This window comes from Zea mays, chromosome 2 (genome assembly GCF_902167145.1).
Source record: "Zea mays cultivar B73 chromosome 2, Zm-B73-REFERENCE-NAM-5.0, whole genome shotgun sequence".
NCBI lineage: Eukaryota > Viridiplantae > Streptophyta > Magnoliopsida > Poales > Poaceae > Zea > Zea mays.
In genome coordinates this window covers 10,874,140-10,886,779 of record NC_050097.1, presented here as the reverse complement: position 1 = coordinate 10,886,779, position 12,640 = coordinate 10,874,140, and the positions used below count along the sequence as shown (strand labels likewise).

General features: G+C 39.9%; 2 protein-coding genes across 4 annotated transcripts; both read right to left on the bottom strand.

Moving 5' to 3' along the window:
* Positions 1-1,847: 1,847 nt before the first annotated feature.
* LOC100275525 (uncharacterized) lies at positions 1,848-4,092 on the bottom strand. The gene is made up of 2 exons (NM_001149584.1): positions 3,552-4,092; positions 1,848-2,609 (listed from the first exon to the last, which is right to left on the bottom strand). The coding sequence occupies exons 1-2, from the start codon at positions 3,905-3,907 to the stop codon at positions 2,096-2,098; spliced, it is 870 nt and encodes a 289-aa protein (NP_001143056.1). The 5' UTR covers positions 3,908-4,092; the 3' UTR covers positions 1,848-2,095.
* A 3,331-nt stretch (positions 4,093-7,423) lies between these two features.
* LOC100193338 (uncharacterized) lies at positions 7,424-12,547 on the bottom strand. Of its 3 annotated transcripts, none has more exons than NM_001324235.1 (10): positions 12,344-12,545; positions 12,007-12,202; positions 11,275-11,346; positions 10,535-10,624; positions 10,366-10,408; positions 10,120-10,226; positions 9,531-9,626; positions 8,295-8,485; positions 8,136-8,205; positions 7,424-8,016 (listed from the first exon to the last, which is right to left on the bottom strand). In NM_001324235.1, exons 2-10 carry the CDS (start codon positions 12,190-12,192, stop codon positions 7,906-7,908), a joined length of 966 nt encoding a protein of 321 aa, NP_001311164.1. In that variant the 5' UTR covers positions 12,193-12,202; positions 12,344-12,545; the 3' UTR covers positions 7,424-7,905. The 3 variants fall into 3 exon arrangements, with proteins under 3 accessions (NP_001311164.1, NP_001131945.1, NP_001311163.1); NM_001138473.1 differs by having other exon boundaries at positions 7,430-8,016; positions 12,007-12,210; positions 12,344-12,547; NM_001324234.1 differs by having other exon boundaries at positions 7,430-8,016; positions 12,007-12,164; positions 12,344-12,532.
* Between the last annotated feature and the right edge of the window lie 93 nt (positions 12,548-12,640).

Genomic DNA, 12,640 nt, shown 5'->3' with positions numbered 1-12,640 from the left:
AGAGTTTGGGATAGAAATTGTGACTTTAAAGTCCTATATAGAATATATTAGTGATCAATCATTAGATCGTGAGATTGAAAAAAATACACACATATAACATATAATATAAAAACTAGTACATATATACTATGGCTACAGTCATCTAACGAACACGTACTGAGCGTGTCGCGTGTTAGGAGTCTGCGACGATTTGTTTTCTCTGTGACTACAGTAGGCTCATCAATTCATTTCTCAGATTCCCAACAAGCTACTGCTAGCGAACGGACTACTGAATAGTGTCTCAACCGAGACCAATTACTAAATATCCATAGCATAACATATATGAAACTTAGTACATATTTAGGGGCTCCATACCTTTGAGGGCCCTAGGCGGTCGCCCACCGTGCCCACCCCAGGACTGACCCTGCCTCCAAACTTTTCCAAAAGCTTTTAATTCACAAACTTTGTGAATGGGGTTATTCCAAATAATTTTTGGACCTTATTTGAGGTACCTAGAGCTAAAAACAATTAGTGTGCACCATAATTAACTCATTAGACTTTTGTAGGTCAATCTACTAGTTCATAACCCCTTTATAGTATAACAAAGGAAAACAAAGTCCTAAACTACACTAAGTATCTATGAACTCTAATCGCACATGGGACTAGTTCACCTAGAGCCAAGATCAAGGATTAGATCATACTCATCCTTATGTTCATGCAAAATAGATAGATCTGACCTTTTATGATTTTTCTTGCACAAACTATGAAAATGCTATTTGTGAGGAATCCAATAAATCGATAAGAATATTAGGCTAGGGCTGATCTTGAGCTTACTCTTGAGATGATGGAGCGACTAGGAGGCTTCATCTTGCATGCATGCATAGAGAAATCAAGAGTTAGGGCTTGAGAGATGATTTCAAGGAAATGAGAAGAAAGAGTTGTTGAGCTCACGAAGAACGGAGATGGTGATGAAGATCTTGAGAGGTGCTTGATGCTCGAGAGAGATGCTAATCTTCCTTCTCATGCTTTACTTTCCCTTCGACTCCTTCCTTCTCTCTCTACTTCATCTTGTTCATCCTTATGTAGAGAGGGGGAGGGAGAAGATGAATGAATGGTTATGTGAAAGGGTGATGGTAGATGGGAGGATTATGGTAGGAAGTATCTCCACTTTGTGCTGGCATGTGTGTCCAAGGGGGGTGGTAGAGGGACAACTCTAACTGAATTTTGGCGGACAATCCGTCGTGATGTCGGAACGTTCTGACAAATCACTGAAACTGGAGCTCTCTGCAACAGCCAATGGCCCTTTTTGGATGGCTCTAGGTTCCAAATTAAGTGTGGAGTGTAGTTTATAATATCAATTTAAATAGTTTTAAAAATATTTTAAATCTAAATAATAAACAAATTAATTTATCTAAATGTTTGTTAACGACTTACAATTTTAGTTACACGATTTTCTAGAGCACCTAATGACCTGCTCTATCAAATTTATTGAAACTGGAACTATCCCAAACATGGCCTTAGTGCTATAACTATAAGCTTGTTTGGTAGAAAGTGTTAAGTGCTTGGTATCAACATGAATCATTCTGTGTTTGTGAGGAACAACAATATGATTTATATAAGACGACATTGTTATCTCTATTAATGAGGATAGAAAAATCCTCAGTTATGTTCCGGCCAAACCAGACACAACACATCTAGAGAAGGAAAAAGACTTATTTTGACCTCCCTCAACTGCCGATGTTCAATTTTCCTCCACATCCTAAACTGTGTCTAATACTGGACAAATCACACTCAAAATCCATGTATCGCATATGAAAGCAGTGAAAGCACTACCTCAGTATGACTGTATGAGACAAGGTCACAAGGGTAATCAAATGTAGCCACCTAGTATGTGTTTTATCTAAATTTGCTGTCCTATAGCTACAGTATACAGAGAAATATTAGTGGTATCGTGATTCATGTGCCCATATATATATATATATTCTTCTATACATTTCCCCTAAGAACTACTACCAAGCAACTAGTCCCGGAGCTCATTCCATCCTATGAACTAGTGATTAAGGGCCCTCTTCGCTTGAACTGGCTGCAGCAGTTCAAGCTACAGTAGTTTTCCAGTTCAAAAACTGCAGCCACATCCGCAGCCAACAGGGCCTAGAGCTCCAACGCCAATGCCTGTGGAACTATGCTCTTCCCGTTCCACAGCTTCCAGCACGGCTTCATACAGCTTTGTCCATGAGCAACCATCACCTGTCCCAACCACGTTCCAGAACGTTAAATTGGGGCTCGGTGTGGCGACTACCATGTCAGCAATGCTGCCCACTTTCGCTACTGATCGTGGGAAGTCCAATGCCAAGTTGTCGACTTTGTGCTCGTAAATTTTCCCGTTCCTGTCAACCTTGTATCTCGACGTCCCACTGAAGCAGCCATACGATTCCCATGGAACACGTGGAGTGCCCCACAGCTCCCACCGGACAACTATTGAATTCTCTGTCAGTTGCCAAATGCGTGATACATCAAGCCCAATTTCTCTGAATAGTAGGCGCCCGTGGAATCTAAGCGCCCAGAAGATAGTCTTGTAGTTGTCAATCCCATGAAAAGTGTTTAGTGGGTCGACAAATGTGATGTCTTCACTGCAATAGATGTAAAAAAATATTTTCAGTTTCCCTTTTCAAATGAGTGTCATGCCTACAAAGAATAAGCTTGCAAGAGATTGCAAAATTCAGGCCTAGTGTTCTTGTCAGAGATAATTAATAGCAAACTGTTGATGATGACTTGCACATGCCTTTGTGCTGAATTTCGTTCTTTTGGCAAAGACATTTTTTATTAACTCAAGATCATTACGTAGAGTTGATGTAATTACAATTATCTCGAACACACTTCTAACCTGTGTAAAAAGAACACAGCCAAAAACAAAAATGGAGGTCCTGGCACCCTGATGACTCTCAATCCTAAAACTAGATCGCCACCCATGTGCTGAATTTGTCATTGTCACAAACTAGTGTGCCATATAGCCTGTAATTGTTTTCAGTGTTAGATTGATGTCTGTTCTGCTCTGGGCAGTAAGCTATGACTTAACATCACTTAATAAAACTTGTTTACTCTTAATGAAAAACGTGGCTTGATAGACTGGTCATTATAAAAAAATGATGACTGTTGCATCTCATTGCCCTCTAACAGCCTAGTCTTATAACCAAACAATAAACTTGTTGCTCATCTATTGATTCTCAGTTCTACTAGAAGGCTAGGTGAAATAAGCAAACAATCAGTATACTTCATTTCTAGAATCGTGACTGGCTGTCTGGCATCACTGAAAAATCACCATTGTGTTCATGCTGGCCACTAGCCCACTACTACTGCATTTATGATTTATGTAAGCACCGAGTGACCATTAGCAGCTCAATTTCTCTGTTTGACCTTAGCAGGCACGTGAACGTTCTCCATGATCAGCAAATAGCAAACTATCAAATCCAAATTAAGCCAATTCATACAACAAGCGCGAACGATTCTGAAAGGCCTAACCCAAAATTAACTGAAATAGCAACACAAAGGGGGAAATGGCTCTTCTTACTCACCGGTAGATATCGTAGTTGGGTTCCCGGACGAAGACGTCGGGCAGGTCGTCCCGCAGCGTGCGCACCGCCGTCCCGAGGTTGAGGTAAAAATCCGACCTTTGCGGATCCCCGCCGCCCTTGGTCCGGTTCTTGGTCGCCGTGGATTTGGCCGCCGGGGCGGCTGCCTGCTGCGAGGCGCTGAGCAGGAGCAGGAGACTGAGGTGGCCCGGGGCCGCGACCTGCGCCGCAACAGAGCCGAAGACGGAGCCTTGAATCTTGCCGCCGCCGTGGACCGGCTGAGCGAGCTGGGGCTTGAGGAGGGGACTTGGGGGCAACTTGCAGGACGGCGTTGTGAGCTTGGGAAGGAGGAACGCCATGGCGCCCTGCTTCTTGCTTCCTTGCTCTTCGATTTCGCTGGTTTCCTCTGCTTCGTCTACGAGGCTCGGTGTCCCATGTAGAAGCTTTCAAATCCAATGGGGATGCGTTATTGGGAGCTTGCGTTCGTCGTGTGTGTAGAGAAGGGGGAGGGGATTTGAGTGGCTCTCAAAGCTGCAGCGAAGCCTGTGGGAAAGATTGTTGTTCTGAGTCACTGGTTCGACGATCGACGTGGTGTAATAGTCTGGCCTTTCTTCCTTTCACTTCCATATTAGCAAGCCGCGTTTTTTTACAAGGTAGCAACCTGTTTCAATCCCTCCATTATTTAGCAAATATCGAATGAGAAGTAGTGAAAGGATTAGTGAGAGGATCAAAGGCAATCAAAGAAAGAAAGGGGGTAACATACATGCTAAAAAAGGTAGCATTGTTGATAAGGATCATATTAACAGCCTCACCGTGAGCGAGAGGAAATACCTTTACCTCAACGTCAGCTTCTTAGGGTCGGTTTGTTTGCTTTCTAGATTATATAGGAGCGAGTTACTCGTGTTTTGTTATGATTATCATATACTATCTATAAATAGGTAATGAGATATTTATTTTTTAAAAATAATGTTTATTTTCTGGTACGTGTGTTTTAGTGGTTAGCCCTAGAGTAAAAGGGTGTGGATTCGAGTTCTTGCCCTGTACTATTTTTTGCGCGGCGTGATAGCTGCGCGGGTAGGGTCAGGTGTAGCTGAGAGATTGCTGCGCATGGGGCCCACAAGGCATGACACCGAGGCGAGCCACGTAGGGTGGGAGTGCGTAGGGCAGGTCTAGAGTGCCAGCGTGGAGGTATGAAGCCGTGATAGCATTAGACGTCCATATTAGATTTTTTAATAGAGTAATATAGAAGTTGATTATGATTGAAGGGGTAGAAGGGTAAAACATCACTTTGGACTACAAATAAACTAGCATTATAAACATCACTTTGGTACCCAATGATAGCTTATTTTAGCTTATTTGTGAACCCAAGTTGATGTTTTACCCTCCTAATCTTTCACCATAATCCAACTTATATAATCTAGAAGAGAAATAAATAGGCCTAAGAGTATCTCCAACAACGTGATCTATAAAGATGCTATATAATTAAAAATAAGTATATTTTGTAGGATTTAGGTCCTATTTGGAAGCAATAGTTTTTAAGAATGTAGTTTTTAGAAACCGGTTTATGAAAATTTTTGTTTATGGTGTTTGGAACTACCCAGTTTTCATAAACTAGTTTTAGCTAGGGAGGCTAGCTTCTTGGTTTTTAAGAAATTGAGAATCTAATTCCTATAAATTAAGATATAAACTGATATGTTTGGAACCATAATAGTTTTCATAAACCATTTTAAAAAAATCGGGTGCTTCCAAACATGCCACTAGAGAACCAACAAAATAGTCTGCTCCAACAATAAAGCCTTAAATCTAGATTATAGGGCAGTCCACTACGGTGTAGTATACTTGAGACACTCGAGAGAACACCATATAATGTTTTGACCAAATTTTATAAAATGGAGCATTGTTGGAGTAGTTTTTTTTCTGCGTAGAGCCATATATTTTAATTTGAGGCACCAGTTTGAGTAAATGTTTGAGATACTCAATCTATGAGGTTGTTTGGATCGAGCGGACTGATTTCTAGTCTCGTCACGTTAAATGTATGTTTGGATGCTAGTTAGTTGTTTGGATCCCCAAGCCAAAGGAAAAGTAACTAAATTTTAGTTACAAGCTAAACATCCAAACGGCCCCTTAGAAGTACTAAATATAATCAAATTATAAAACTAATTATATATATGAGGACTAAATAGTAAGACGAATCTACTAAGTCTAATAAGTTCACGATTCACTCATGTAATGCTATAATAAAGATTTACTAATTAATTAGACTGAATAATAAATTCTTCTTGTTATTTTTGTCTTTATCTCTGCAATTGATTTTAAAATTAAACTATATTTAATAATCGTAATTAGTATTCAAACATCTGATACGACATGGACTAAACTTTAGTCAGGAGAACCAAATACCACCTATGTCATGTAAGTAGTGGTCTCGCAACATAGCAGAGAAGAGCCAATAGCTACGTTAAGGCTATCTTCAACAACTTACCCAACTCCAATATATATATATATTTAAACTTCACTACTCCGCGAATAAAGCAAACAGTGCAAAACAATATTTTAGGTTATTGTATGAGTGAACTATGGACATGATCTAACAAAAAGTGGAAGCATAGTTTGTATTACAGGTAGGTAGGAGAGATTGTCCCAAAGAAACAAACCAAAAGTCCTGAACCAGATCCAAGGGAACGAAGCCACATGCTTACTTTAGACCGAGCTGCCCGCGATGGGAGTTTTGGGAGCCCCTATCCTGCTCCTTTTTGAAGTCAATAAACTTGTTAGCATGTACTTGAAGTCGTAAGTCCCAGATCTTAGCCTTGTGAATGACCAAAATCTTGTTGGTTCGTGCCTCCACATTCTAATGTAAACCGCCACCACGGTCCACCACCACCATCATCTCATTTTCCATGGGTATGTTCAGTTCAAGGAACAACGAATTCATTCAATAGTTTTTTTCCCCTGAACGATCTCATACTAGTCTAGATTCCTCTAATACATGAGTGGGAAGACGATAGACCACCATGATTCAGCTAGAATTGTGTTATTTTAGTTTATGGAAGACAACACAAACTTAGGTCTATTTCGAAACACCCAGTTTTTAAGAAACTGTTTTACAGAAACTGAGGTAGTTACAAACATGCTAGTTTATATAAATAGGATTCCCAATTTTTTAAAAACCAAAAAACTAGTCTCCACTAGCTAAAGCTAGTTTATAAAAATTGAAATAATTCCAAACACAATTAACCATCTTCTGGATTTTAAAAAATTAGATTGCTTCCAACAAGGCCTTAAAAGACAGTCTCCCGAGGACACTAGGTGCAACTTCCGTTTATATTCGGTTAAGAGCTCACATCTTTAGTTTAGATCAGTTTGACAGGGCTTCAGGTTCTTTTTAAATTCTTAGAATTGAATTTCATTCAAATAATTGTAATTTAGACATAAATTAATTAATATAATATGATTTTATAGAATATATTTTTATATTATTATTGGCTATACAAGAAAAATATTTATATGCTATATTTCTATTATAGAGGAGAAAACCGAATGTGTTATAAGTTAGAGAGTACATAGACTTTTAATATATAAAATCAATTCTCACCCCTCATTCTATGAATTTAGGGAAAAAACTTATATCAAGCTTTAGAAAGTGGTGGAATGTTAAATTCCAAACCAAATAATCTACTCTATTAACTAAATTCCAATTTCTTTAAAATAAAAGGATCCAAACGGTCTCTCAGCTTTTTATGTTCCAAGCTGAGAACTTGAGTTCCAGCTAGGAGGAACATATTCAATTCCTGACTATTTCATTTCATGCATCCCAACCATGCCCCTTCAATGACATACGAATATATTACTGGAGCGATTAATTGATTGCTCGGTAACCTGGGAAAAAATATTGCTGGATTAATTAATTGTTACCTGAACAAATTAAGAACAGCGGACTTTGTTACACGACGCCACTAGAAAGACAAAAGCAACCCATAAACTCGTAAAATATAGCACACGGCATACACTTCTTTTCAGTATGCTTTCTTATGGCATCATCTGAAGCAATTCAAGATCTTGATCGATCGGCACTGCGACAAAGCTTCACGGGACGGGGGTTTCCTCCTTTGTTCTCAGGTTCTGAAGGGTCAACGCACAAGAGCTCCGGTGCAAGAACACAATAACAGAAGCCTGCCGATCTTGTTTCTACAGCTTAGCTTATGGCAATACCAAACAACATTCCTATTTTTACCCCGGCAGAAAGTCAGGCTACACCATACTAAGTTTCATCTGGACAGTGGCCAGATCTTCTCTAGTTGTAATTCACTGAGAGGTGATGTGTTATTGCAGTGAATTGCAACAACTAGAATGCACATCACATTCCCATGTTCATGGGATCCATTCCTGGTTGAGGAGCACCTCCCATGCCTCCGCCAGTCACATTGTGCAGGAGCTGTTGGAGCCAGCGCCTTGTCGCTGGATCATCCTGTCACAGTAAATCGTTATATTTAGTATTTATTCAAAACATTTAGTTTTGCGGTATTTTTTAAGAAGAGTGCAATAATGAAATGAACTTGTTATAGCTGATGCAAGAGCATGACTCACCCTAAGGCAGTTATTGAAGGTCCCATCTTTGAGCATGTCTGGAAGGCAGCTCTGCAATGCAGCACAAGCCCTGCGTAGAAAGGGAAAAGTTCAAAAGATTACATATATTGTTGGGGCATTTGTAAAATAACTTCGCAGAATACGAATGATAGGACAGACCTAGGGTTATCTGACAGCCGGAGGTAACAACGAATGATGTGCTTCAGCAGCCTTGTGGAGGGCTGATCAGCAAGTGAAACAACCATGTTTGCTAAAACACTGCCTACGGCAAAGAAACGCTCAGCAGTGGCGCAAATGTAGCGCAGCCCAACATCATCTAGAAGAATCTTTTGGACGATGAAAGTTGCCACCTGCATATGCATAAAATAACAAACCTTTTCAGTCCCAAGCAAACATGTGACGACACTGAAAAATCTAACAATTCACATTTGATCTCAATTCATATACTGATGTAGACCTAAGATGTTATGCAAATGAACACGAAAACATTCAAACACGATAAAAAGAGAATAAATAACCCAAGAAACCAAGGACCTGTTGCTAGCCGCCACATATGCATATTTGGCTAAGTTAGTGACGGCTATAAATGTAGATGAATATGAGCTTGTGTGGTCCATGAGACATATGCGGCCTTAAAATTCAAAATCAACCACAACCACCAAAAAACATCTTACACGTAGGGGTGGTAATGGATCATGATCCTAATGCTTCTTCATAATTCATGTGAGCCCTTAATTAATTTTAGTTAAAAATGAATAGAAATAGAGCTCGATTCTAATCTGATCCTTAATTTTTATAGTATAAAATTTAGAACCCATTACCCCCCTACTTACACACGCCCCCCCCCACACACACTATAAACTCATATTCAAATATGTATCAGGAAGGGGGGGGGGGGGGTCAACAGAGCAGGGCCCTGTTTCGGGAAACTGTAGCTTCTCCAAAAGCATCTCCTGGAGAGCTGGGAAGCTGCTCTGAGGGAGCTTCACTGTTTTTAGTACAAATGCAGCTTTTGAAGCTTTTACCGGCTTGAAGAAGCTGCTCTGTTTGGGGGGAGCTTCTAGCTTTTCTTTTGGAGAAGCAAAAGCTACCAGAAGCTCCCCAAAACAGGACCCAGGACAGTCACTGAATTGCCAAACAACTCTTGAGGGTCCTTGTATATATTATATAAGTCACCTTTTAGGCTTATGAATTGTACAAATTTAGGCTTATCAGAGAGAATATGATACAGGACAAGAATATTCTAGAGATAACTGATGATGGCAAAGTAGTAGTGCACGAGATAAACTTCAGGTGACAAATCAATACTAAAAAAATACTATTACACCTTTGTCAGTATTAAGCAGAAGAGATAAATAATGATATTTGAATGAGAATATATGGCTAGCTACATACAGTTTTGGATAGCTCACTACCCATCTCCATGGTTCGCAAGCACAGAGGAATTATTTCAGTTTGCAGCAAAAAACTGATGACTTCAGTATCATCAACCTGCATTATTACCAAAAGGAAAAATAATATTCTCATTTACAGAAGTATTATTTTTAGAACAAACAGGTACTTATTATATTATTATGTATTTTTTTAATAAAATGAAGGGAACAGGCCAAAAGGTAGCATATATGATGTTATTACTGGTGTATTGTAAATTGATATTAAAATAACATGTCAATGCAACAAATAACAAAGCTGCTATTTTGTCTTGTGATTTGTCTCAGGTAACAATGTAACTATCATGCTATGTTCAGATTCTCCATAGTCAATTTCTTTATTTAATTAAACTGAAGGCAAATAAACTGGATGCATTGTATTGTGCTAATTATATAGCAGTACACGAGAACTACATGAATCTTCGCTGATAATTATATTGCAAAATAGTGAAAAAATAGATCTGTTGATCGCGTAGTATGCACCTATCTAGTACCAGAGGCAGAGGCATTACAATGGACATGTTAGTTCAGGTAAACTTCCAAGCACAAATTACCTTGACAAGAGCACCAATGACCCCCAAGCTAGTAAGCCTTAGGTACTCAAAAGGTCTCGTTTTGCTGGTAGTGTTGAGGAAAGGGTACAGGTACAATGGAATATGAGCTGAAAAGAATTTAAATTCTGTCAATAATAGTTGTGACATACATGATCGAGACTATTAGGAAGGAGACGGAGGACAGGTTAATAATACATTTATTATATGTGCATTTAAACAAATATTATGCAAGGCATGGCTTGTTACCATTTAGGAAAAGGATCCTGGTCTCAGGGTGCGATGCAACACACTGCAATAGTGAATGAAATCAATGAAACATAAAGGTATGTCATAAATCTAAACTTGTTACCTTACAGTAGCAGCAACCAGAAACAAAAAAAAATGAGCTATGATCCCGTTAGATGAAAAAGTGTACCTGCAGAAGTGCAAGAGCATTGCAAACTCGGTTTGATGCTCCAGGTGACAGTGTGGGGGGTGATAGTGACGGGTAAATGGATATAATCTCCTGTATATGTTTTCAGGTTACCAAGCATAACAAGTTAGAAAGATTAGGTAATTTGGGTTAAACCAGAAATAAGATTTGGTTAAACCAGAAAAAAGCTGCACTACTTATGGCGACTAATGCCATGCTGATTTCTATTAGGCCCCGTTTGTTTGGTTGGAATTGAATTCCATTCTAATAATCATAATTTAGACACAAACTAATTAAGTTAATACATTTGTATATGTAATTTATTTGTATATTATCCTAAATCATATGAGAGAGATAGTTATACACTACCCTTATGCTATAAAGAAGTAAGTAGAAGAGTGTGCTATAAGTTGTACATTAGAAAAGTTGCATTTAAATCTATAGAATCAATTTCCATTTCTCACCCCATGAATTTGAGATAGGCTTATATATAAACTTTAGAAAGTTATGGAATGTCACATTCTAAAAAATAACATACTCCAATAGTTAGATTCCAATTCCTCAAAATCAAGGGAAACAAACGGGCCCTTAAGGTAAAAAAATGACTTTGGCACAATAACAAATTCATCACAGGGACACAACAAAAGGAATGAAGTATCCTCAAACCTATATACTAGTCCTTTATCATTACAATTTACAGGTATTAAAATGTTATCTATTGAAGGGCCAGAAAATATGCATACCTGGAGTAACGCAGCAATTGTGCCAAATGAGTGCCAAAGCAGCGGAGCAAGATCTTGAAAAATCTCCCTTTTCTGAAAAAATGGGTAAATTTAGATATCAGGCAGTTTTGCCTTGCAAAATGCTATTTCATATTAACGACTGAACATACAAATATACAATAATTTACTTTCAATTTTAAATACAAAATGATACTACAAATTTGAAGCCACTTATCTGGGCATCCATTCATAGTCTAGCAACTAAGCTACTAATTTTGGAATAGCAACATAAGGTTTATGGAGAAAGGACAGGCCTGGTTCAGTGGTGAGAGCTGTCCAACTGAGTCACCAGGTCGCGATTTTGAAGCAGCCTTCCCATATTTGCAGGGGAAAGGCTTGCCTCGGTTTATCCCTTCCCCGGACTTCACTCATGTGGGAGCCTTCGGCATTGGGTCAGCCCCACCATTTAACACAAGGTTTATGGAAGTATGGATAAGCTAATCAAAGCAAGTTCATTCAACAAATAAATAAATGTGCCACATGATGAAAATCTCAAATGGCTGCTGCCCAAGTAACAGCTTACAAGCTGAAACCATGATCAAAATTCAAGACATATAGCTAAAGTTGAGGCCTTTGAATCAAGAAAAACAATTAACAAGAGATAATTCACACACAAATCCAACTGATATCTTAGAGACCACTATGAGAAAATCATCAGCCACGGGTGGGAGCTATAACAGCTGTGGAAGCAACCTTGGAGAGCTCAAGTAAAGCGTTCTCGCGCAGTTCAGGGTCGCAGAGTTCCAGGACCAGCTGTTCCGCGGACGCCATCTTCTTGTCCTTGGCTGCCTGGCCCGGGGCGGGGCCGCTGCTGCTGCCAGCCATCGGAGAGGGGGACGGAGGCGAGGCCCCTGCGAAGGAGTGGGGAATGTTTGCCATCTCAACTCAACTGCACGACTGCAACGAAGCATCGATCACCACGACTTCTTATCCATAAATCTCCAATACAAAAAGAATCGGGGGAAAACTGTAGGTCTCCAATCCGAGAAACCGAATGAATTTAGGTGGATCTTCACTCCGCTGGACTTACCTCCGTCGCTGCCGGCGCGCCGGCTCAGGCTGCTCGAACCCGAAATGGACTCCCCCCAACCAGTTCCACCTCGGCCGATGTCACTTCAGCAAACCCACCGGTGAGGTCGCTATGGGCGCCTCCAGCGGGCGAAGGAGGAGGAGGCGGCGACGCCGACGGCGAGCCGGAGATATGTAGGTGACGAGAAAATGACGGACAGGAGGGGAACGGAGGGAGACGAGATCTATTGTGGTCTTTGGCTTATGGCTTACCAGCGGACGGATGAGATCGAGCGGCCAGTGAGATCGGACAGTGTGG